Source organism: Nyctereutes procyonoides, unplaced genomic scaffold (genome assembly GCF_905146905.1).
Source record: "Nyctereutes procyonoides isolate TBG_1078 unplaced genomic scaffold, NYPRO_anot_genome, whole genome shotgun sequence".
Taxonomy (NCBI): domain Eukaryota; kingdom Metazoa; phylum Chordata; class Mammalia; order Carnivora; family Canidae; genus Nyctereutes; species Nyctereutes procyonoides.
In genome coordinates, this window is record NW_026575049.1 from 9,698,874 (window position 1) to 9,724,423 (window position 25,550).

General features: G+C 34.2%; 1 protein-coding gene across 1 annotated transcript in view; it reads left to right on the plus strand.

The window, feature by feature from the left end:
- The window catches only part of CAND1 (cullin associated and neddylation dissociated 1), a 40,085-nt gene that overhangs the window by 9,391 nt on the left and 5,144 nt on the right, over positions 1 to 25,550 (plus strand). The window contains exons 2-11 of the mRNA XM_055328529.1: positions 2,074 to 2,217; positions 11,754 to 11,908; positions 13,636 to 13,759; positions 15,358 to 15,614; positions 15,699 to 15,804; positions 16,750 to 16,895; positions 20,123 to 20,415; positions 21,852 to 21,993; positions 22,325 to 23,818; positions 24,584 to 24,679. Of these exons, the coding sequence (XP_055184504.1) occupies positions 2,074 to 2,217; positions 11,754 to 11,908; positions 13,636 to 13,759; positions 15,358 to 15,614; positions 15,699 to 15,804; positions 16,750 to 16,895; positions 20,123 to 20,415; positions 21,852 to 21,993; positions 22,325 to 23,818; positions 24,584 to 24,679 (2,957 nt within the window). The remainder of the gene's footprint in view (positions 1 to 2,073; positions 2,218 to 11,753; positions 11,909 to 13,635; positions 13,760 to 15,357; positions 15,615 to 15,698; positions 15,805 to 16,749; positions 16,896 to 20,122; positions 20,416 to 21,851; positions 21,994 to 22,324; positions 23,819 to 24,583; positions 24,680 to 25,550) is intronic.

The following is a 25,550-nucleotide window of genomic DNA, read 5'->3' on the forward strand; positions in this document are numbered from 1 at the left end:
TTGTGGTTTTGCGTTAATCATAAATTTTTGAAATTCAGACTTCTTTTATTGTTGTCTATCCTTTGTTCATAGTGCAGCCTTTTTTGTAGTGTAGTAGGCAATGAGTAAATACGTGGTAAATCAAGGAAAGAATGTGTGTACCAATAGATTCCCTTCAGAACCATAAAGCAACTTTTTGCATTAGGGTTATTTGCTTTTTTACCTAAATTGAAGATGGTCATTTTCTTTCCAACCAGATGATGAACATTTCAGGGATCTTTAGAGGTCCCAACTACTGTGGTTTTATTTCATGATCTTAAAGTAAGTAAAATAGCTAAGATATTTTAATGCTTTTCATAAAGAATTCCTGCATTAGTTGCCTCTTATTCAGTTTTTTGTTTTTTATTTTCTAGAATATTGTGTGGTTTTAATATCTTTAGTCATCATATACATTGGGAAGGGGCCACTGATTAGAACTATGTTTATTTTTAAAAAGTACTTTATCTAGTATAATCCTAATTTGAACACAGACTTTATAAGCTGTTTCACAAAACTTGGGAAGAGTTGTTTCTGCATTGTAGTTTAAAACTTTGTCAAAAAAAATAAATAAAACGTTGTCAAATTAGCATTAAATGAACATACTGACTCCTTAAAATAATGAATTCCTAAATTAATAAGTTATTTTGCCGATCTTTATCACATAGTTTATCACCTGTATTGCCAGACTATCTGCATGGCTATATATCATTTCAGCTTCAATAGTGTTTTTTAATTAACCAGATTTTGACATTCCTATATGTAGTATGAAGCAGTACACTTTTTACTCAAACTTGATTTGGTTCAAATACAACAAAAAGGCATTAAGTAGTTGTTACTGCAGTTAGGTTATTTCAATAAGTAGAGAAGAACCAGAATCATTGGAAAAATTCATTTGGCCTTTAAACGAATTATGGGGGCTTTATTTCAGGTGAATTATCTATTACTCTGAGGATTTATTTTTAAAAGAATGAATTGTCTGGTGAGGTATATGAGAAAAAAATCTGAGACTCTTTACCTTATTTTTGTCTTCTGTTCAACCCTTTTATTTAAAGCTGAGTTTAAACAGTTGGTCGCTCTACATTTTTTGTTAGGCTTTTCAGTATTAAACTTGTCTTTGGCAGTGGTTCTTAAGGGGAGGGGGGCTGGATGTCAGATGGAACAATGTTCTAGAATCACCTCTTCACCATTTTGAAAATAGACTGGATACCTTATGATGGGAGTTAGAGTGGAGGTGAGAATTTGTATTTTGGAAATTTCCCAGTAATTTTTTAATGTGACCCCCACCCCTCATTCCCAACACACAATATTGTATAGGAAGATATTGTTTTATTTATTTTTTTTATTTTTTTATTTTTTCAGAGACAGAGAGAGAGAGGGGGGGGGCAGGCAGAGGGGCAGAGACACAGACAGAGGGAGAAGCAGGCTCCACGCAGGGAGCCCAATGTGGGACTCCATTCTGGGTCTCCAGGATCACACCCCAGGCTGCAGGCGATGCTAAACCGCTGCACCACCGGGGCTCCCCGGAAGATATTGTTAATATTCGTAGCTAAAGGTTTCCTAAGTAAAATTCAAACGACTTGCAAAGAAAAAGTAAAGAGGTGCTTGTCTTCTCCTAAAAGCAATGATATAGTTAATTAGAGTGAAAGAGCACCCACTGTAGATCCTGTCAGTAACTTATAACAGGACTGATCTGGGGGAAATAATTCGAAGTGATGGTTCCTTATTTAAAAGTAGGACTTACGGGGATCCCTGGGTGGGTCAGCGGTTTAGTGCCTGCCATTGGCTCAGGGCATGATCCTGGAGTCCCGGGATCAAGTCCCACATCAGGCTTCCTGCATGGAGCCTACATCTCCCTCTGCCTGTCTGTCTGTCTGTCTGTCTCTCTCTCTCTCTCTCTCTCTCTCTCATGAATAAATAAATAAATAAAATCTTAAAAAAAATAAATAAAAGTAGGACTTACGTAGATAAGGATGATAGCATTAGATTTGAAAGACAGTGTCTTTTTTATTAATGCTTTAAAAACTTAAATTATCAACAAATTTAATTTTTTGATAGGTTTATGGCTACAAATGATTTGATGACAGAACTGCAGAAAGATTCCATCAAGTTGGACGATGATAGTGAAAGGAAAGTAGTGAAAATGATATTGAAGTTACTGGAAGATAAAAATGGAGAGGTACAGAATTTAGCTGTCAAATGGTAAGTGTTTTTTTTTTTTTTTTTTTTTTACTTGCTTCCCACACCTATCAGCCCCATTAAAAAAAAACTCAGTGTAATAGTTGGTAAATTATCTTAGTCTTGTACTGTCTTTCTGGAGTTTTCTTTAGAATTTTCAGGTGAGTGGTGAATAATGTTTGTATGTGGTGCGTATTATCTACTTCTTAAAGTTTATATTTTAACTAGGTGTAGCCATTTATCGTATTTTAATTCACATGAAGTAAGTATAGGAGTCCCCAGAAAGAGTGGTTCTCTCACTTGTTTGACCTGATTTTTTTTTTTTAGCTGAATTTAGGGCTTACCAGCCTCTATTCATCTCTTTGAAAATTTTAAGAACCAGTGATCAAAGGAAGTAAAAAATAATAAGACTTTATAAAGAATAGCAGCAGTTAAAACCATGGTTAACAGAAATTAAGACATGATACAGCAGTTTCAGAGTTTTTCCTAAAAATTGTGAGAATTCCAATTATCTTTGTGTACAGTACAGTAAGAGTGTCTTTTTATCAGACATGAAATTGACAATTTGACTTAGTAATAGGGTACAGAATTTGAGTTCTCAGTAAATTCTGTTAACAAATTATTTCATTTATGTATATCAAATACTAGAAAACCTTAACAATCTACATAGTAAGTTATTAGAAAATATAACCTTTAGTTTCATATAACCAACTGGGATTTATGTCATTTTGTATATCCTATAATAATTAGGCATCAATTTAAATAAAGTTTTGTCTCCTTATGACTCCTTTATTTCATTTTATTATAAAGATTTTAAGTTTGTTTTGGGGTTAGCTTTTACAAACCTGCTGTGAAAACAGACCAATGAGAAATCATTGGTCAGCATAGAATTTCTAGACATGGAGTACAATTTTCTGTAACTTGGGACATTTGCTAGTTTAAAATAAAATGGGTCTTAAAAGGATAAGTTGCAGAATAATAGAAATTAGTATAATTTTACGTTAGTTATTTTTCATCTTTTAATTTTTTTTTGCCTTAGTAAAATTAAATTCTCTTCAAAATATATGAACATTTACCAGCTCTTAAAAATAGTAATAAAAAGTAGTGTTTGTCCCAAATTGAGAAGTACATAAGTCTTACTCACTTGCATATGGATCTTTACTCATTAGAAACCAGAGCTTTTGATCTTTTGAATACCTTTTATGCTTAAAATTAACAGGTTGGGGGAAGAAATGGAATATATTCAAGAAAAAAGGGAATTAAGATATAAACATAATAATAGTAGGAGATAAAACTCAAGACCTGACTCTTGGAGGAGGGAAAATCACAATAGATAGATAAATTGCTAAGTAACCTTACCAAGAAATTGGGAAAATTGTCAGAGAAGTCATCACTCAAAAGAAGCTCAGGCCTGGAAATCTTTTGCACATGTCTTTGAAACCTCAAAGAACAGATAATTCCAGTACGGGGAGTTCTAGTATTACTCTAAACCAGTTATTGGTAACAAGTTCTGATTTCATTTTATGTTAATAAATAAGAGGAAGAAAACACAGTTGTTCAGGCGCTGAGCTTGATTAAAAAAAAAAAAAAAACAACCACCCAAAACACAACATTTATTTAGGCTGCTTAGTGTATTTAGAGAATGAAACACCTTCCAAAGAACAGCATCATACTTAATATGTCACTGGAGTGAAGAACAGGTCAGGGATGCTTTATCTCACTAAGGAGAATTCACTACCTATTTCAAGGGAAGCATTTAATAACAGGGAGTTGCCAAGACCTTTTTTTTAATTTTTAATATTTATTATCTATTATTATTTATTTATCTATCTATTTATCTATTTATTATTATCTATTATCTATTTATCTATTTATTTATTTATTTATGAAAGACACGGGTAGAGAGAGAGGCAGGGACACAGGCAGAGGGAGAAGCAGGCTCCATGCAGGGAGCCCCGGGACTCAATCCCAGGTCTCCAGGATCATGCCCTGGGCCAAAGGCAGCGCTAAACTGCTGAGCCACCCAGGCTGCCCGCCAAGACCATTTTTAATGTTAGATGTACATGCATATATATGTACCTCAACCCAGAAATGGATAAATTACCAGCTCCCATCACACTAAAGTCAGGAACAAGGCAAAGATGCGTTTCTATCTCTGCTGCATTCTTTTTGAAGATATTAGCCACTGTAGGACAAGGGGGAATAAAATTTGATATGTAAGAATTAGGAAAGGTACATGAGAATAATCAAGTCAAGAAAAATTTAATGTGGACAGTAAGAATTCAGTGAAGTAACAGGGTGTGAAGGGTAATGAACAAAAATCTGTAGTTTTCATATAAACAAATAAACCGATTGGAAGATCTCATGGAACCAAATGTCCATTTATTACAGCAACAGAAAGACAAAATGCCTAGGAATTAAATGTAACAAGAAATGCTACAATAGTGACCTTGAATGAGGGTATAGGTAAGGTTACAATTTTATCTTTTTCGAAACTTTAGGAAACTTACAATATTCTTGACCTCTAACAAAAATATACTTGGAACAAATGGAAACACATCCCATGTCCTTGGATAGGATAACTCAACAAAGTTGTTGATTCTCTCCAAGCTAATTTAGTGCTAACTTAATTGTAAAAATCCGTTATTTCCACAAGTTAATAAATAAGTTGATTTTAAAGTATATTTTGGTGGGAGGGAGAGGGGGGCAGGTGTTTGCTTTTGAAAACCCTGAAAAAGTATGATAGTTGCTGAAGATGGAGAGTTGTTGCTTAGTCCAACGAGATATGAAAAGAGACTATTTTTCTCTAATTAAAGCAGTGAAGTAGTGAGACATTAATGGACAAATGGAGTAAAATAGAAAATACATGATAGAAAGTTGGCCTTTTTTTTTTTTTAATAAGACTGGATAACCATTTGAAAAAGATAAAATTGTATCATTACCTCACATACAGCATCCCTACTTAAGGTTACATTGTTTTGTGCACTTTAAATTAGTTTTGCCTGTTTTAGAACTTCATATAAATGGAGTTATACAGTATGTGCTCTTTTGTGTCTAGGTCTTTTTACTCATGACATCTGTGAGATACATTATGTTAGGTGTATTATTATTTCTTGACTTTTTATTACTGATTAGTAGCCATTGATACCAGTCTGTTTATATTTTTGTTTTCTTTCTAGGGCTTGGCCATTATGAATAGAGTTACCGTGAACATTCTTTTATGACTCCTTTTTTAACATATGGATAAGGTCTTATGGATAAATACCGTGAACATTCTTTTATGACTCCTTTTTTAACATATGGATAAGGTCTTATGGATAAATACCTAAGAATGAAATTGCTTTTCTCCATTTAGATTTTTTTTTTTTTGAAGGAACTGCCATATTGTTCCCCATAGTCTTTGTATCATTTTATATGGAAGTACTAGCTGTCTCCACATTCTCACCAACACTTGGTTTTGTCACTCTTTACTTTTAGCCATTCCAGTAAGTGTAAAGGTGAAGTTTTAAATTACATATTTCTGATGACTAATAATCTCCGGTGCTGTTTTGTGGGTTTGTTGGACTTTTTTTTTTCCTGGACTTTTCCCAAGTTTTGAAACTGAGGTGGTCTTTTTATTATCAAATTGTAAGAATTCTTCATATATTCTAGGTAGGCTCTTTGATATATACATTTTAGAAATATTTTCTCTCAATTTGATGAGCTTAAGTTTTTAAATTTAATTTAAAATTTTGATTGATTTAACTTCTATATTAATTCCAACTTTTCTTTTATGATAATTGGTTTCCATGTCATAAACCTTTGCCTTATGTTGCAACATTTTTCTCCTGTGCTTTTTTCTAAAAGCCTTATTATAGTTTCAGCTTTTACTTTTAGTCCTATGATCTGTCTTGAATTTTTATAAAGTAGGATTTGAGTTCAGTTTTTTCATATGTACATCCATCCAGTTGTTGAAGCACTGTTTATTGAAAATATCTTCTATTCCCTATTGAATTGCATTATTATCAAAGATCAGTTGACTGAGTGTGTAGGTTTCACAACTGTCTTGTGGTCCATTGATGTTTTTGTGTATTCTTACGCCAGTGCAAAGCTGTTGTATTAGTGTAGTGTATTAGTCAACCTTGGCCACTATTGACTTTTTGGGCAGATAATTCTTTGTTGTAAGGAGCTATCCTCTGTATTCTGTGTACAGTAGGATTTGTTTAGCAGGATCTTGGCCTTTAGCTACTAATACTAAGGAATGCTACTAGTAGCATTCCTTCTTTTCCCAGGAGTGGCAACCAGAAATGTCTCCAGACATTGCCAGCTGTCTTTTGGAGGGTAAAAATTGCCCTTTCTTGAAAACCCCCTGTATAGATCTATAGAAGTCTGAGTAAGGTAGTATAAGTTCTCTAGCTTCATTCTTCCTTTCCCAAGAGAATTTTGATTTGTAAGTTTTTTTTTCTATTTCCATTGTAAATTTTAGAATCCATTTGTGAATTTCAATTTTTTTTTTAAAAAATAAGGTTGCTCAGATTTTGATTGGGATTGTGTTGAAGCTATAGAGATTTGAAGAGAGCCAACATCTTAACAATACTGTCTTTTAATAGTGAACCATAGCATCTCATACTACTTTATAGTCACGGTAGTCTTTGTTGACTCTTTGGGATTTTCTACCTAAATAGAGGTCATCAGTGATTATCTCTCTCTTTCAGTCCTGATTTTGGTAATTTGTGTTTTCTGTCTTTTTTCCCCTCAGTTCATTTGGATTTACCAACTTATCAAAAAACTGACTTATTTTTCTTTTGTTTGTTGCCTTATTGATTTCTTCTCTTTTATTATTCTACTCACTTTCTTCCTGTTCACCAACTAAGCCAGTCAGGTGCCCCTAGTTTGAAATATTTTTAATTCTATTATGATTTTCTTTTGATCCATGGATTATTTTAAGCAATTCTCAAATATTTGGAGGTTATCGAGATGTTTATTTTTATTGCTATGTACTTTAATTTCATTTTGGTCAGAGAACATATTCTTTAAGATTTCAGGATGTTTATTTTTGTCTACTTGGATTTGTGTTCAACATATAGTATGTCTTAGTGAATGAATGTCCTGTATATATTTGGAAGAAAGTATATTCTGTGGTAGATGGGCATAATGTTTTAGAAATGTCAGGTCAAGGTAGTTGAAGTTCAGATTTATATTCTTTTGTATTTTTTTTGTTTGTTTTTGGTATTAAATACCAAAGAGACAAAAGTTTAAGATTTCCAACTATGATTGTCAAATTATGTTTTACTCTTGATAATGTCAGTTTTTGCTCCGTATATTTTAAAACTGTATGACCAAGTGCATACACATATGTCTTCCTAATGTTTGACCTTTTGGGAGGTATAAAATGTTTCTCTTTAAATACATCTTATCGGGCAGCCCCAGTGGCCCAGCGGTTTGGCACTGCCTTTGGCCCAGGGTGTGATCCTGGAGACCTGGGATCGAGTCCTGTGTCAGGCTCCCTGCACGGAGCCTGCTTCTCTCCCTCTGCCTGTGTCTCTGCCTCTCTCTGTCTGTCATGAATAAATAAATAAAGTCTTTAAAAAATTAAAAAATAAATGAATAAATACATCTTATCTTGAAATATATTTTCTTGTATGTTAATGTGGAAAAGGCACCTCAACTTTTTTGAGATTACTGTTTGCATAGTGTACCTTTTTATCTTTTTCAGTTTAATCTGTTTTTATTTTTAAATGATGTGTCTTGTAGACAACAGATAGTTAATGCTTGCTTTGATTCAGTTTCATAATTGTTGCCCTTTAATAGGAGTGCTTACATAGTCCATTGACATTTATTATAAATATTTGATACGGTTGGATTTAGATAGGTCATTCATATGTTCTTTTTCTTTCGTTTTTCTGTTTTTTTTTTCCCCTGCCTTCTTTTGGGTTAATCAATTATTTTATAGCAGCAGTTCTCAAAGTTTGATTTGGGGAACCCTGGAACATCTCATGACTCTGAAAATATCAAAATTATCATGTGAATAATTATTTTCCCTTTGACTCATTTTTTTTATATGTGTACAGTATAATTTTCCAGAGGCCACATGACACGTAATCATAACAGACCAAATTCAAAATCACATATGAGAATCTAGGCTTTTTTTAAGTATAAACATGTAAACCAGTGTTATTTTTCTCACTTTTTTTTGAGAATATAGTTACTTTTTTAAAAATACTTATATTAACATGTGTTACTTCTAATTTTTAAAATGGTAAGTATTGACAGATACAACCTACATACAGAAAAGTTTTTGGGGTCTTAGTTGATTTTTTACAGTGTTAAAAGTGTTCCTGAAACCAAAAGGTTGGGAATCTGTTTTGTATTTAATTTTTATTTCTTCTCTTGACTTTTTAGATCTATCTCCTGGTGTGTGGTGTGTGTGTGTGTGTGTGTGTGTGGTGTGTGTGTTTTCCTAGTGTGTTTTGAATTGTCACTCTAGGCTAGGGATTATAAATGGCATCTTAAATTTATGGCAGTCTATTAAAAGTTAATATTGTATCACTTCATATAAATGATGTAAACCTTGCAACATTTTTCCGTTTACTTTCTTTCTGTCTTTGTGCTACTTTTTTCCCCCCCATATATCTGTGTGTATGTGTATGTGTAATACAGTATTATTTATACTTTGGAAAAAATTATGTAGTCTTTTTTTTTTGTTTATTTATTAGTAATCTCTAGACCCAAAATAGGACTCAAAATCACAGCCTTGAGTTCAAGAGTCGTATTCTCTATTATTGAGTCAGCCAGGCAACCCATGTATCTTTTAAATATAGCCTTTTATGTGTACACACATTTACATTTCTAGTGATCTTTGTTTTTTTTTTTTTTTTAATTTTTTTTCATTATTTATTTATGATAGTCACACACAGAGATAGAGAGAGGCAAGGCAGAGACACAGGCAGAGGGAGAAGCAGGCTCCATGCACCAGGAGCCCGATGTGGGATTCGATCCCGGGTCTCCAGGATCGCGCCCTGGGCCAAAGGCAGGCGCTAAACCGCAGCGCCACCCAGGGATCCCTCTAGTGATCTTTGTAAATGCAAGTAACCATCTGGTTTAATTTTTCTTTAGCCAAAATTCAACTTTCTTTGGCAGTTCTTGTAATATAGGTTTGCTAGTGATATATTTTCAGCTTTTATCATAAATTGTCTTTATTCTCATTTTTAAGGGATAACTTACCGGATTTGGAATTCTAGGTAGACTTTTCTTTCTCTCTTTTTAGTTATTACATCATTATCTGGCATTCAAATTGTTGTTTTCTAAAATACAGTTTTATAGAATTAAAAGTCCTTATCTACAGTAGGGTTAGTCCAACAAAGCTATTTTGCTGTTGCCAGAAGCTAGAACTCCTTAAATTCATTTTTTGGAATCCCTTTTATTTTCACTCCAAATATTTTCATTGTTTCGTGTCAGGTCTTTACACCTAGGCCATGTCTCTTTGTCACTGCCATCATTTTGGACTCATTTTTTGACTGTTATGGTTTGTCTCCCTCTCTGATTTCGTCTTATTTTTCCCTCCCTTCCCCTGTAATTTTCTGTTTTGTTTCTTAAATTCCACATATGAATGAAACCATATGACAATCGTTTTTCTCTGATATGACTTAACTTTACTCCGAATAATACATACCTTCCAGTTCTATCCATGTCTGATGTAACTGGTAAGAATTAATCCTTCTTGATGTCTGAGTAATATTCCATTGTGTGTGTATCATGTCTTCTTTATTCATTTGTCGGTTAATGGACTTATAGGCTCTTTCCATAGTTTGGTTGTTGTAGACATTGCTGCTATAAACATTGGGGTGCAGGTACCTATTCTGGATTGCAACATTTGTGTCCTTTGGGTAAATACCTAGTAGTGCAATTGCTGGGTCATAGGGTAGCTCTATTTTTAACATCTTGAGGAACGCCCATTCTGTTCTCCAGAGTGGCTGCACCAGCTTGCATTCCCACCAACAGTGTACCAGCGTTCCCCTCTGCATCCTTGCCAACATCTGTTGTTTCCTGACTCGTTAATTTTAGCCATTCTGACAGGTGTGAGGTGGTATCTCATTGTGGTTTTGATTTGTATTTCTCTGATGCCGAATGATGTGGAACAATTTTTTCTTGTCTTTTGGTATGTCTTCTTGGAGAAATGTCTGTTCATGTCTTCTGCCCATTTTTTTGACTGGGATTATTTGGTTTTGGGGTGTTGAATGTGGTAAATTCTTTATAGATTTTGGATACTAGCCCTTTATCTAATAAGACATTTGCAAATATCTTCTCCCATCCTATAGGTTGTCTTTTGGTTTCGTTGACTGTTTCCTTTGTTGTGCAAAAGCTTTTTATCTTGATGAAGTCCTAATAGTTCATTTTGTTTTTTTTTTTTTTTCCATTCCTCATTTTTCAATATGCATTCCACTCATTCTGGTCTCTGATTTTTCCATTTGAAATGCTCTTCTTTTCTTGTAATACACCATCAAAGCCCAGTACCTAAAACTCTGTCCCTTAGATGCAGTCTCCTTTCCTGTAGATACTAACATTGAATTTAAAAGTTGTTAAAAAAGGACACCTGGGTAGCTCAGCGGTTGAGCATCTGCTGTAGGCTTGGCTTGATCCCGGGGTCGGGGAAGTCCCACATGGGGCTTCTGTGAGGAGCCTGCTTCTCTGGCTTTCTATGTCTCTGCCTCTCTTCACTGTGTCTCTCATGAATAAATAAATAAATAAATCTTGAAAATAAAGTTCTTAAAAAGAAATTGTGCAGAATAGTGAATTCATTCAATTCATTTCTAAAGTAGCTCAGTGAATGCCTTACCTCATCAACCATTGGCAAATATTTGGGAATAGGGACCTTTTCTTAATCAGTTATAAGCTTGAACACAACGGCTCTAAAATGAAAATTCATGCAACAAACATCTATGTGCTAAATTCTATAGGAAGTACACAAAGGAAGAACTTTTCTACATCCTCAATCAGTGGTCCTACATGCAAACCTATAATGTATAAAACACTAGTATAAAAGGAACATATAAGGTTCTGGGAACACAAAGTAGTATTAACTTGCTTGCTTTTTACAACCAATTATTTGATGGCTTTAAAATTTAAACAATAAAATAAAAGGAATGTAAATTCTTTTGGTTCACAAGGTGGAGTTGATGATAGATGGTAAGAGGAAGGAAGGGTCAGAGTTGACAAAGTGATATATTGGATGGAATTGCTATTTGAGGTAAACTGTAGGATCCTTGTTAGGAGCAGACTCCTAATTAGCCTTTAAAAAAAAATACAACATGTTTTGTATACATGAAGGGTTGGGAAAGGTAAAAGCATCTTAAAGTTTCATGATACTATGGTGGAAATCAATGGGGAAACATTGGAAGCCAACTACAAGGAGCTTACCGATCTAAATTTGTTTTAAACTCCTATTCATATACTATCTATATTACATAGTGTTTTTACTTTGTGTTGACAGTTGCTAGGTAGAAATAATGCTTTTTGTAATTTTTCTGTTTTTGTATTTAATGTAAATTAAAAAATTTTTTTTTGTCTATTTTATATTACAGTCTTGGCCCCTTAGTGAGTAAGGTGAAAGAATACCAAGTAGAGACCATTGTAGATACTCTCTGCACTAACATGCTTTCTGATAAGGAACAGCTTCGAGATATTTCAAGTATTGGCCTTAAAACAGTAATTGGAGAACTTCCTCCAGCTTCCAGTGGTAAGCAAGAGCACTTTTTTCTTCCTAGTTCCTTTTTACATGGAGCTATTTTTCCTCCATTTGTTTTTCCTCCTGTCCAGGTAGGGAGAGCAATGTCTATTCAGAGGATCTTTGTAAGCATCCCTTTGATCAATTAGGAGGGGAAAAAAAGTCTGGAGTCTTATTTTTGCTTAAAAATAAATTCAGTTTTCAGTTTTAAATGAATATTATTTTGATTGAATTTAAATATCTCAGAATAGCAAGATTTTTTTATTGTTGTATGTACCATAACTACAGAATAGAGTTGATTCCAGCCTATGTACTGAGGGAAAAGAAAACTAAAATTTTGAATTATTTCTGATAAGCTCTCTATTTTCAGTGCTCTATTAATTGTGCTTTACATCAGACTTTTTGATGTGTAAAACTTAACACTGTTAAGACAGCTGTGAAATAGTTGTTTACTGGTATCTATAATTAAGGCTGACTCTATAGCTACTTTGGTAATTTCATAAAAGTACATTTAATGAATTTGTCAATTAATTAGATTTGGTTATCTGCTACAAATATTTAGAGTTAATTTAGAATTAATCTTGAGTACTAAGCTATTGGCTAAAACCAGCAGAGTGAAGTTAGTGATGGGTCTCATTTACAGATGGAGTGAAAATGTTACCTCCCTATTTCATGGAAATATGTAGGCTGGTAATAGTGTAGCTTAAGTATGTAGTTTTTACTCATTTACTTAACAAATACTTATTAACCTTTTGCTATACTATCATGCTAGATGATATGTGTGTGTTATTTCACTTAGTCTAAAGATCAGCCATATTCCTAGTTTACTGTTGAGGGAACTGAAATACAGAGAGATTAAGTTGATGCACTCAAGGTTGTGATTATCTGTTTGGGTGAAGATTCAAATCCTCCATTATCTTTCAATCCAAAGCTGGTGCTTTTTCCACTGTGTCTTACCAATATTATTTTACTCTTATTATTTCAGTAAAATATTTCTTAGAATTGTATTAGTTACATTGATACTTTACTCATTTATTTCATTGAAACACATTTGTTTTTAGCTGACTTCTGGTCTGGTTCTAACAAGAATTCTATTAGCCATTTAGATTAGCTTCTTGCTCTTTTTTTCTGCCACTTGCCGGTAACAACACAAATCTGCCTCAAAATAGTAATAACCTTGATTAATGAGTTCTCTGGAACAGCATTTTACTTCATAATGAAGTTTTGGTATCTTTGGATTGGGATAGGAAGGATCTTACAGATTATAGCTCTGTTTTTTTTTTTTTTCTTTTTTCTAAGAGATTGTGTAGGAGCTCAGAATATATTTGGCTTTTACTTTACTGAAATTTTAGAAAAGTCTAGGTTACTAGTAAAGAGTATTCAAGAAGAAAAATCATTTTTGCTTTCTAGTTGAGAGGTGCACACTATATACGTACTGGCTTGATAGGTGGCAGTCACGTCAGTATATGGAAATAGTTGTCTAGTAGAGTCTCTTCACTTGGTATTGTTCCGCCTGTGTGGTATACTCCTACAATTATCTCTTATTGTTGTTTATGTCTAATAAATTATTTTATTGAAAATAACCTCTTTTGAATTACCTATTTTTCTGACATGGACCTCTTGAGTCAGTCTTGATTGTAATCAAGTTTAGAGTTGTTGACTTTCTGGTAATCACCACGAATATAAGATTGAGTCAGTATACTTGCCTTGCAATTATTCTTGGTTTATTATTTATGCAGGCTCTGCATTAGCTGCTAATGTATGTAAAAAGATTACTGGACGTCTTACCAGTGCAATAGCGAAGCAGGAAGATGTCTCTGTTCAGCTAGAAGCCTTGGATATTATGGCTGATATGTTGAGCAGGTAAACATGTCTATGATTTGTATTATTTGTAATATAAAAACTATGTGCCTTTATTAAAAGCATCTTTTGATAAATACAATTTGACCTAAAATTGTTCATGTTTAAATTGTGACTGTTTTAGAAGCATATAAAGGATATAAAAAAAACAAAAGGTAGGGGTAAGGGGAGAAATAAGTTAATTATATTTATCATGTAATATTGCATAGCATGAAAAATACTGCATAGCAGGTATTTTTTTGTAGTTTTGAAAAGTAATAAGATTTGTGATTTGAATATTTCAGCACAGTTTTAATGTTTTTACTCTTCTTGTATTTTGATTACAGTGACCTATTAAATAAGAGATGTGCTGGTAGGAGTAGCAACTTTTCCGGTTAAAATAATGGTGTGAATTTCAACAACCATAATTATACTGCATGTTTGGAGGAGGGAACCTGGCTTTATACATTTGTTCCTTGTTTGTTTTCTTCTGGAAGTCAAACTTGGGAAAATAGAAAGATCTAATAAATTCCTAGGGAGGAAATATCTTAAAAGACCTGTCAGTTTCAGTTTATCCCTAATTCTCAAAATCATTGTTTGTGTATGATTTGTGCTTGATATACTGCAACTTGAAAATAATCAAGTGCCTTCATATGGTACGTATTTATAGTACCATATAGTAAGAGCTGTCATCCTGGCACATACAAGAGTTTATACTTTACCATAGTACATAAGAACAAAAATGGAACTAAACATTGAGACTGTTGGTGTGTTTTGGGGTTTAAAAGGGAAGATTCTAAGAGAGTTTGTTATGAAAAGAGTGGCATTTGAATTTAGTTTTGAAGAATGAGTAGGGCATAGCTATATGTTCCTCGGCTTAGAATTCTCAGCATAAATAGTCTTGGAGTTGGTAAACATCGTATTCTCATTTTCTAGAATATATAGAAGGAATAGAAAAGTAGTAGGAAATCATTTTCATAGGTTGGGGAATTTATACTTCGTTTCATAGGTAGGAAATACACAGAGTTTTTGTCCTCTGTGTTACTTGATCAGTTGTAGGGTCCTGGCACATAAGATGTTTAACTGGTATTGACTCCCTGATGCACATGTGAAATGATTTGGAAGAGAAGGTTGAACCAACAGGATCAATGCAACTTAGTACCTAGATATATTGAGGAAAGACCATAGGGAGAAGGGGGTAGTCAAGAGATTCTGAGATTTTGAGGGTGGAGAACTCCCAGAAAACTAGACAGAGAAAAAGGTATTAGCGAAAACAATTCAGAGATCTGGGAAAGGGAAAAGTGACAACACCATTGGGTTTTTTTGATGTATTCTCAAGCTTGTTGGCTGGATGTCTTATAGATAAATTCTAGATTCCAGAAGTGAATTTTGGGATGGATTAAGTAGATAGAGATTTCTAAACTGTATTTACTTAATTCAGTTTCTCAGTTGGGTTGGTAAAGAAAGTAAGAATTTAGTTTCACTTTAATTATGAATTTGGATTAGTGTCATCTAAATTTTTACTCTTTGAATACACCAAGGTCAGAGGCCGGACATTTCAGTAGTACTGACACATCTTGAATTTATATATTGTTTTCTTTCTTTTTTTATTTTATTTTAAGGCAAGGAGGACTTCTTGTTAATTTCCATCCTTCAATTCTGACCTGTCTGCTCCCCCAGTTGACCAGCCCTAGACTTGCAGTGAGGAAAAGAACCATTATTGCTCTTGGCCATCTGGTTATGAGCTGTGGAAATATAGTGTTTGTAGATCTTATTGAACATCTCTTGTCAGAATTGTCCAAAAATGATTCCATGTCAACAACAAGAACCTACATACAATGTATTGCCGCAATTAGTAGGCAAGCTGGTCATAGAATAGGTAAGATATGTTTAAGTACTTTAAGATTCTCTTTAATTAAAGAAAAAAAAAGAATGTTTTAAAGAACCAATATGCTTTTCTTAGGTGAATACCTTGAGAAGATCATTCCTTTGGTGGTAAAATTTTGTAATGTAGATGACGATGAATTAAGAGAGTACTGCATTCAAGCCTTTGAGTCATTTGTGAGAAGGTAAGTTTTTAGGATCTTTATGTATATTCAGATAAAAACTTTCCTTAAGAATAGAGTTAAGATCTGGAATAGGTGGGTGAAGAAAATGAGTTCCCTTGCCGATAGCCAGGATTTGAATTTTGGTTTCAGATGTGTTTGATTAAAGTCTTATTAACTAGTAACTGATAATCAATACAGTATCTAAAGTGGATGTCATCTTATATTTCAAAATACAGGTCCTTATGCTTATTTTGAAATGTTGCCTTTTCATTGTTAGGACTTGAAAGACTTTGGAAAGGCACTTATGGTTGTCTTGGTTTAATTTAATAATGTAGTTACTATCTCAAAGAGCAGTAATTAATTACTTGACCAAAAATTTGTAGTGAATTTTCTATCTTTTCAACAGTCTTTGAAGTTTGTCATATCCATTTTGCTAGGGCAGCAAATCTCAATTTGGAAACCTTGGTTCTGATAATAAAATCTTCATTTATGTACTAGAAGGCCATACTGGCTGAAGAGCAGATTTTTTTTTTTGTCTTTGGCTAGAATTGACCATTTGGTACTGCACAGTGTCTTAAGACTTCACTGGTTGTTATCTATAGTAATCTTTTGCCCTGCTCATAGTTTTGAGAAGTATCTTTATGTTCATACCAAATTTTTAAAATTAGAAATTGTGGGATACATTTCTGTTCTTCTAAGTGAGAAACAGAAGTTACTCCTTTATTGTGGGGAATTTCTATATTCTGTCTCTAAGCATATAGCTAGAAGAACAAACCTAGAAGAATGCGCACTGGCATTTTCACAAACAGTCCTACTTGCTGAAAAGCCATTGGTTTTGGAAAGCTGGGAACCACTTTTCCTGTGCTATGTTAAAGGGAAGAAAAAATCTGGCAATAAAATGTGTCCAATAGTGAATCAAGGAGAAAAGTATAGTTATTCAAGGCAGCTTTTATTTTTTTTCTTTAGATGTCCTAAGGAGGTATATCCTCATGTTTCTACCATTATAAATATTTGTCTTAAATATCTTACCTATGATCCAAATTATAATTATGATGATGAAGATGAAGATGAGAATGCCATGGATGCAGATGGTGGAGATGATGACGACCAAGGTATTTCAAATCAAACAGAAGGAATTTATTAAATTTACATGAAAGATCTTACCTCATTTATTTATAATAGTGAAAGGGGAAATGACCTCAATATTCAACAATAGCAAATTGATTAAATAAATTATGGGGCATGTATGTATTGAACTGTTACACAACATTTTCAGAATAGTATTTATTAAAGTAGTTACTAGTAAGTTGAGTGAAAAAGTGGGTAACAAAACTTACAGTCCCAGTTTTATTTTTTTTTAATATACAGAAAAAAATGTTGCTACTACATTTATAATTGGTAGCCAAGAGAATTTTGTTCTTTATTCAGGTTTTTTTCCAAAGGGTTTTTGTAAGGAGGGAAATGAATGTTATTTTAAAACTGTGTGGTAGATATACATACTCAATAATTTGGTTGGTTTTATATATACTTTCATGAGAAATCCTAAATATTGTTGGAGGCTCCATTTAACTTTCATGAATCACCTAAACATTTCTGAGGCTCCTAAAATTGATGTCATTGTGCCACAATTTGTAGTATTTATGCTGAAGGAATAGCACTTTCAAGGACATAGAGATTGTTCAGGTTTAGTTGTTTCTGCTAATATTAAATAGTGGAGGTAATTAAATAGTGGAGGTAATTAAATAGTAAGTTACAAGGTATGTGGGTTGGTGGATTTCCTGATATTTTTCATACTTCTAAAAATTTTGATTCTTTACGTTCTCCCAAAGTCTAATTTCATTTATCTTTTAAAAAGAAAACAACTACAAAAAAATCCCTCTTAACCCAGTATTACACTCTGGCAGCTAATGCCCAGTTTCTCTTAAAACAGAACTCAAAAGAATGCTCTCCAATTCTTTTTCTCCTTCTCTCGTGAATCCATTCTTTCATTGATGGACAGGATCACCAGTGACCTCAGATGTTTGCCTATTACCCAGATCAGCAGCATTTTCTTTAATTTCCAGGACACCACACTCTCCTGGTATTAGTCCTATTTTTGTGATTACTCCTTCTCAAGTCTATGCCGATTGCTCTTCATAATCTTGACCACTAAACTTTGGAGTATTCCAGGGCCTTGGACTTCTCTGTGATACTCTAATATTCTTGCTAATCTCATCTAGTCTCCTGGGTTTTAATACCAGTATGCTGAAAACCCAATTTTTTTCTTTATCCTAGATCTTTCCTGTGAACTTAGTTTATATATTTATCTGCTTAATTGATTTACTGTTCAGGTGTCTAAAATTTCTTCTCACTCCCTTTCCCCCATCTCTTGCCTAACCTGTTTCTGTAGCCTTTTCTGTCCACAAATGGTACCTTTGTCTTCGTTTCTCAGGCCAAAAACTTTGTCTCACACCCCTTCTTCATTCTCACGTCTCAGGGCTTTTCCCTTCCTTACATTCTTCCTTCCTAGTGTTTTTATTTCTTTATTATGCCTAATCCCTTTTGACACAGGTAGTTATTTTCCACCCATTAGGATGATGTAAGTTTCTTGAAGACAGAGACCTTCAGCCTCTATTGACTGCTTTATCTCAGTGCCTAGGATAGTGTTTGACACACAGAAGACATTCAATAAATATGCTATATTAATGAAGGGGTTATAATATAATATCCTTTGAAAAAAGCAGGAGCAGTATATATTCCCATTTTTGATTGTTTTTTAGTGTGCCAAGTACTCATATTAAGTAAATAACCAAGTCCATCAGCTGTTTTATCAATTTGCATTGATTATACCTAATAACTACCTTTCCACCATAATGTTACTATAACATAAAAGTAGTATAATTTCAGTGATTAGGGTATTTAATGTTTAAATAGTCCTTTTTTTCACTTAAGTATATTTTTGCAAAATAATTCCCATAGTTGGGTTGCCACGGGAAAAACTATTTGCATTTATTTATTTATTTATTTATTTATTTATGTATTTATTTATATTTACGATAGAGAGAGAGGCAGAGACATAGGAGGGAGAAGCAGGCTCCATGCCGGGAGCCCGACATGGGACTCGATCCCGGGACTCCAGGATCGTGCCCTGGGCCAAAGGCGGGCGCTAAACTGCTGAGCCACCCAGGGATCCCAACTATTTGCTTTTAAATAGTCAATTTTGATATAGTACCTTGTATAAGTCAAATGTGTTGGGTTTAGTAAGTATTTGGTTGGGTTTTCCTGTAATATGCTAGGATGAAATTAAGTAAACCTTCTGGAGAATGGAAAATTTTATTACATAATCCTAGGATTTTTCTAAGCATAGATAGCTACATTTAGCTGTCACTAAGCTAAGTAGAATGTAAGCCAGCGAAGAGACGACATCTTTTTTTCTCCAGTGAGGAATCCGCATTTCAGGGCTATAATCTTACCTAAGAACACCAAATTTATTGTTAGATAATTTTAGATCATCCTGAGAACTGCTAATATTTTTGCCATCCTCCTGACTTTGTTACCCAGCTGATTTCAGCCTTATGGCGGTAGAAGGAAATAATTTTCAGAGGTTTCAGACACAATGAAAGTTAACGTAAATAAGATGGAGTCAGTGTTGGAACATTGTTCTAAGGATTCACAGGAATTTGGAGAAGATGGGCTCTCTTTTTACATGGTGCTTAGTTGGTAAAAGAATTTACTTGTGATTGAGGAAGTATAGTTTCTTTATACTACCTTAAGAGAGTATCTTGAAAGGTTAAAAATACACCTAGTTTTTTCTAATAGCCCATCAACAAATTTAGTGAAAAGCCTTTTAGCCATAAGGAAAGCTCATGTCAGGATTTTCTCCCCAGCATGTCCTGGGATTGATAACTGTACTTTTTTTTAACACCTCATCTGCAGTCACAGTCTTATTATTTCTTAATTTATCTTATTAACTCCTTGATTGTTTGATTTTCCTGTGGTATTAGATGAGTTCTTTGAAATTCTAGTCATAATTGTTTAAAAGGCTGGGACACTTAAAATTTTACAAATATACATGAAACTTCTTTATAAATTAATTAATCATAAAGACTAATAAGCTACTTACTACCCACGTAAGTGAGAAGATGGTTAACAAGTTTAAAACAGTTGTGATTCTTTTCTTTAGAGGTTAATTTATGTGTAAATTTGTATAGTCTTAAGTCCTTGTTCTTTTAAAGCTTCTCTATTGCTGTATGTTAGTGAAAAATCTTAAAACTGAGTTTGAGTATCTGTTCACTTTCTCTATTAAACAATAAACTTTTCCCATGATTAATAGCCTGTTAACATTAAAACTTCTCTTTAGGGAGTGATGATGAATACAGTGATGACGATGACATGAGTTGGAAAGTGAGACGTGCAGCTGCCAAGTGCTTGGACGCTGTAGTTAGCACAAGGCATGAAATGCTTCCAGAATTCTACAAGACTGTCTCCCCTGCACTGATATCCAGATTTAAAGAGCGTGAAGAGAATGTAAAGGCAGATGTTTTTCATGCATACCTTTCTCTTTTGAAGCAAACTCGTCCTGTACAAAGTTGGCTATGTGACCCCGATGCCATGGAGCAGGGAGAAACACCCTTAACCATGCTTCAGAGTCAGGTCAGTTTAAAAGTATGGTTGAAAGTCATGCCTGTAACTACAAAATTTTAAAATTGTTTTTTTATATGGAAATTGAAGTCCCAGAACATCCTCGGAAGAGCAAACTTCTAGGATATGTTTACGTAGTAGTTTATGTACATTCATACTGTGTTACTTGTAAATAGTTTATTCTGTTTTGAAGTATTTTGATTTTACTAGATAATTTTAAGATTCAGTAAAATTATCTTTGGTGTTAACAGAAATCTTAGAGCTGCGGAGTCACACTATTTGTGTTCATACCTTGCTTCACTCCTAATTTAGCTGGTGTGATCCTGGACAAGTTAGTCATTTTATTAAACCTCACTTTTCTCATTTGTAATAATGGTTTATACAACAGCCTACCCATGGTAGTGAGAAATGAGATGATCTATGTAAACATTTAGTGTGGTGCCTATTACGTAGTAAGTACTTATGTATTTTATTAATAACAACTGGCGTAGATATTTTTTGCTTTAGTACATCTTTTCTAAGATTCTAACGATTAGAGCTCTATAGCTCCTATGTATTGAATATTTAGTGCCTGCTAGGCATTTTCCTATCTTAAATATAATCCCTACAGCAGCCCCATGGCATACGTATTTGTTCATTTTTATAAATTACAAAAACAGATGTTGGGGAGGAATGAACAACTAACCCAGGGGAGATGTACATATTTGTCTTGCTTTCAGATAGTACAAATTAACAACAGAAAAGTCATGGTGAACTTAAAGGTGAACATTGAAAATTAATTGTAGAAGGAAATGAGAAAAGGGTATAGAAGTCAGGTAAAAATATGGGCAATTCAAGGGGTGTGGTAGGTTGTTCTGCAAAACATGGTCAATTCTGATGAAGTGATGAATTAGGTGGTTTTGTCTCAAGCTCTCAGATCACTATCTGATACGGATGTGAGGATACATACAGACACATACCGTAAGATTAGTATAAATACTCAGTTTGGGTTTTACCAACTAACAAGACGTTAGAAAGTTTAGAAGCAGGTGTCTTTGAATCATAACCTTGCTGCTTGTAGCTGTATTTTGAAGTGAGATCTATTTCACTGTGAGAGCAAACTAAAAGCTAAGACAAAGACCCATTTAATGGTTTCTTCTCCATAATTTGTCACTTTTCTTTTAATGCTGCTATTTGGTTTGATTTCTATTTAGTCTTGTGTATTTCATAATTAAATATTAATCAAGGAAAACTTCTTGCTCTGTAGAAAGCTAATGATAGCTTTTCTCTATTATCAGTATAAAGCAGATAGAGTTCCAAGAGACCACATGTTGTAATAGGTACAACAAAATTTGTATCAAACGGTCATGTTAAATTCTTCCCTCTCTCCCCATCCCTGATAATTTATGTTAAGTGTACCGAGGAAATACCAGTAGCTGAACCAGCTAATAAGTGTGTGATAATTACAGGTTCCCAACATTGTTAAAGCTCTGCACAAACAGATGAAAGAAAAAAGTGTGAAGACCCGACAGTGTTGTTTTAACATGTTAACTGAACTGGTAAATGTACTACCTGGGGCGCTAACGCAACACATTCCTGTACTTGTACCAGGTATGAAAAATAGTTAATCACTTTAGGGATTTACTACAGACTTTATTAAGTCTTTGATAAGCTTTAAACAATCATTTCCTTCAAAAAGGTAACTTGTACAACTTAATTTGCACGTAAAAACCGTTTTAAACACCTAAAGTTAGAAATTTTCAAGTAAAAAGTCTAGTCTTAAAATTTTTGGCACCGACAGTTATAGATTGTGGAGTTTCTATTATTTTAGAGGTAGTTTGATGAAGCGGAAACTTTAGTAATATTTTAGGGATTAGTTTTTAATTTTTTCTTTCCTAGAACTACCTAAAAATTATTGGACTTTTCTTATTGACTTTTTTAGGAATCATTTTCTCACTGAATGACAAATCAAGCTCATCAAATTTGAAGATTGATGCTTTGTCGTGTCTGTATGTAATCCTTTGTAACCACTCTCCTCAAGTCTTCCATCCTCACGTTCAGGCTTTGGTTCCTCCAGTGGTGGCTTGTGTTGGAGACCCATTTTACAAGATTACATCTGAAGCACTTCTTGTTACCCAACAGCTTGTCAAAGTAATTCGTCCTTTAGATCAGCCTTCCTCGTTTGATGCAACTCCTTATATCAAAGATCTATTTACCTGTACCATTAAGAGGTTAAAAGCAGCTGACATTGATCAGGAGGTCAAGGAAAGGGCTATTTCCTGTATGGGACAAATTATTTGCAACCTTGGAGACAATTTGGGTTCTGATTTGCCCAATACACTTCAGATTTTCTTGGAGAGACTAAAGAATGAAATTACTCGGTTAACTACAGTGAAGGCGTTGACACTGATTGCTGGGTCGCCTTTGAAGATAGATTTGAGGCCTGTCCTGGGAGAAGGGGTTCCTATCCTTGCTTCATTTCTCAGGAAAAACCAGAGAGCTTTGAAACTGGGTACCCTTTCTGCCCTAGATATTCTAATTAAAAACTATAGTGACAGCTTGACAGCTGCCATGATTGATGCAGTTCTAGACGAGCTCCCACCTCTTATCAGTGAAAGTGATATGCATGTTTCACAGATGGCTATCAGTTTTCTTACCACACTGGCAAAAGTGTATCCCTCCTCCCTTTCAAAGATAAGTGGATCCATTCTCAATGAACTTATTGGACTTGTGAGATCACCTTTATTACAGGGGGGAGCTCTTAGCGCCATGCTAGACTTTTTCCAAGCTCTGGTTGTCACTGGAACAAATAATCTAGGATACATGGATTTGTTGCGCATGCTGACTGGTCCCGTTTATTCTCAGAGCACAGCTCTTACTCACAAGCAGTCTTACTATTCTATTGCCAAATGTGTAGCTGCCCTTACTCGAGCATGCCCTAAAGAAGGACCAGCTGTAGTAGGTCAGTTTATTCAAGATGTCAAGAACTCAAGGTCTACAGATTCCATTCGTCTCTTAGCTCTGCTTTCTCTCGGAGAAGTTGGGCATCATATTGACTTAAGTGGGCAGCTGGAACTAAAATCTGTAATATTAGAAGCCTTCTCATCTCCTAGTGAAGAAGTTAAATCAGCGGCCTCCTATGCTTTAGGCAGCATTAGTGTGGGCAATCTTCCTGAGTATCTACCATTTGTCTTACAAGAAATAACCAGTCAACCCAAAAGGCAGTATCTTCTGCTTCATTCTTTGAAGGAAATTATTAGCTCTGCATCAGTAGTGGGCCTTAAACCGTATGTTGAAAACATCTGGGCCTTATTGCTAAAGCACTGTGAGTGTGCAGAAGAAGGAACCAGAAATGTTGTTGCTGAATGTCTAGGGAAACTCACTCTAATTGATCCAGAAACTCTCCTTCCACGGCTTAAGGGGTATTTGATATCAGGTGGGTATCTAGACTTTCTTAACTTAAAAAAATTTTACTAGCTAGCAGTTGTTAACTTTGAAAGGTGCCTAATGCAGAAGTTAAAACCTTTTGTATTGTACATGTAGAACCTATGCCTTATGTTGCAATATGGAGCCAGATTCAAGTGACATTTTGTTGTTTAAAAGATGGAGTAATAAGATCATGGTTAATCGGTTGTAGTTCCTTCTGTTCATTATATTTGAATGTTACTCTTTTGTCTTAAAATGTGGAAAAGGCAAATGTCTCTTGAGTTAAATACATATTAAGGACGGGGTAGTACTAATTACAATATTAAACTTAGTGAACTTAATTAGTTCAAATGTAGGCTCCTAAAAGACTTTTGTTTTCAAATTTACCAGTGGCAACTCCTTTAGACTAGCGAATAACGAGAGCCATTGCTTTCTATAGAAACTGCTTTTTTAAGAAAACAGTTGAAGAGCTTTTAAGCTCTTTATAAGTTTAAACATTTTCCTTTTGTGAGGGCTAGATCAGATCTCCCACTGGTGCTCTCCCAGGTCTTCTCCTTCTCAGAAGACATTATTTCTTTTGAAATCTACTGGGATTATGTCTTATGAGTAAATGTTGTCTCCCCTGAGAGCAGTAAGTACCATCCCTCTTGACCAAAGAGAATTTGAAGGAATTGAAGATACTAGTGTCAGTTGAAGTGGCTTGAAAATAGTAAAGATGTCCATGGACTTTAGTGACTTTGCATACCAATAGACTTAAAAAAATTTTTTAAATTAGGTTCATCATATGCCCGAAGCTCAGTGGTTACAGCTGTGAAATTTACTATTTCTGATCACCCACAACCTATTGATCCACTGTTAAAGAACTGCATAGGTAAGTGGAAACAAAGATAAACATACTGATTAATAACTAAAAATATTACCAAGGAACTAAAAGAAAATGTTTTTAAGGGTCTGGTAATTGTTTCATTAAAAAGATAATTGATAATGTGTGATCTTTGTGTACTTATATCATCCTTTAGTTTGAAGTTATTATCTGTTTATTTTGCAAATAAATTCACTAGGATGTCTTCAGAGTCAACTACATATTTGGCCTGTTTGACCAGATACAAATAAATCTTGCTTGATCTGTTAGAGCCCCAGTTTTCTGTTATTAATTGTAAACCCTCCAGCTCCCAGGGTGATCTTTGGAAATCTCCTTAGGTAAGGTGGAAATAGCATAAGAATAAAAAACAGAGTTGAGTAGAAATGAGAGAGAGACAGCCAAAAGAGACTAAGGCTATCTCTGCTTCTATGAGGACAAGAATTATTTTTAATGATTTTACAACTTCCTTGTGTTGTTTTGATCATCAATTTTCCTAGAGTTGGTAACACTAAAAACCTTCAGAGCTTAGTTTGGTGGTTTCTTGAAGACAGTGCAAACAGATAACAGCAAAGAGGATAGAGGGATATGGTAAAAAAGCTTTGTGGGCTTGTACCATTCTGCAGTAGGCCAGAAAGGAAAATAAAAAACAATTTAAAAGAATTACAGAAATGGATTATCAATTCAGAATAAGAGGAATACAGGGATAAATGGATGCTATTGTTGGGACCTAGAAATAATTTAAAGAAGGTCTGAATTCGAAGATTCTTGTCTTTTGTTCTCCTCCCGTTTTTTGCTTTAATATATTATTTTTTTGAGGATTATTTTGAGAGAAAGTGAGTGAGCAAGTGGGAGGGACAGAGGGTGGGGGAATCCCAAGCAG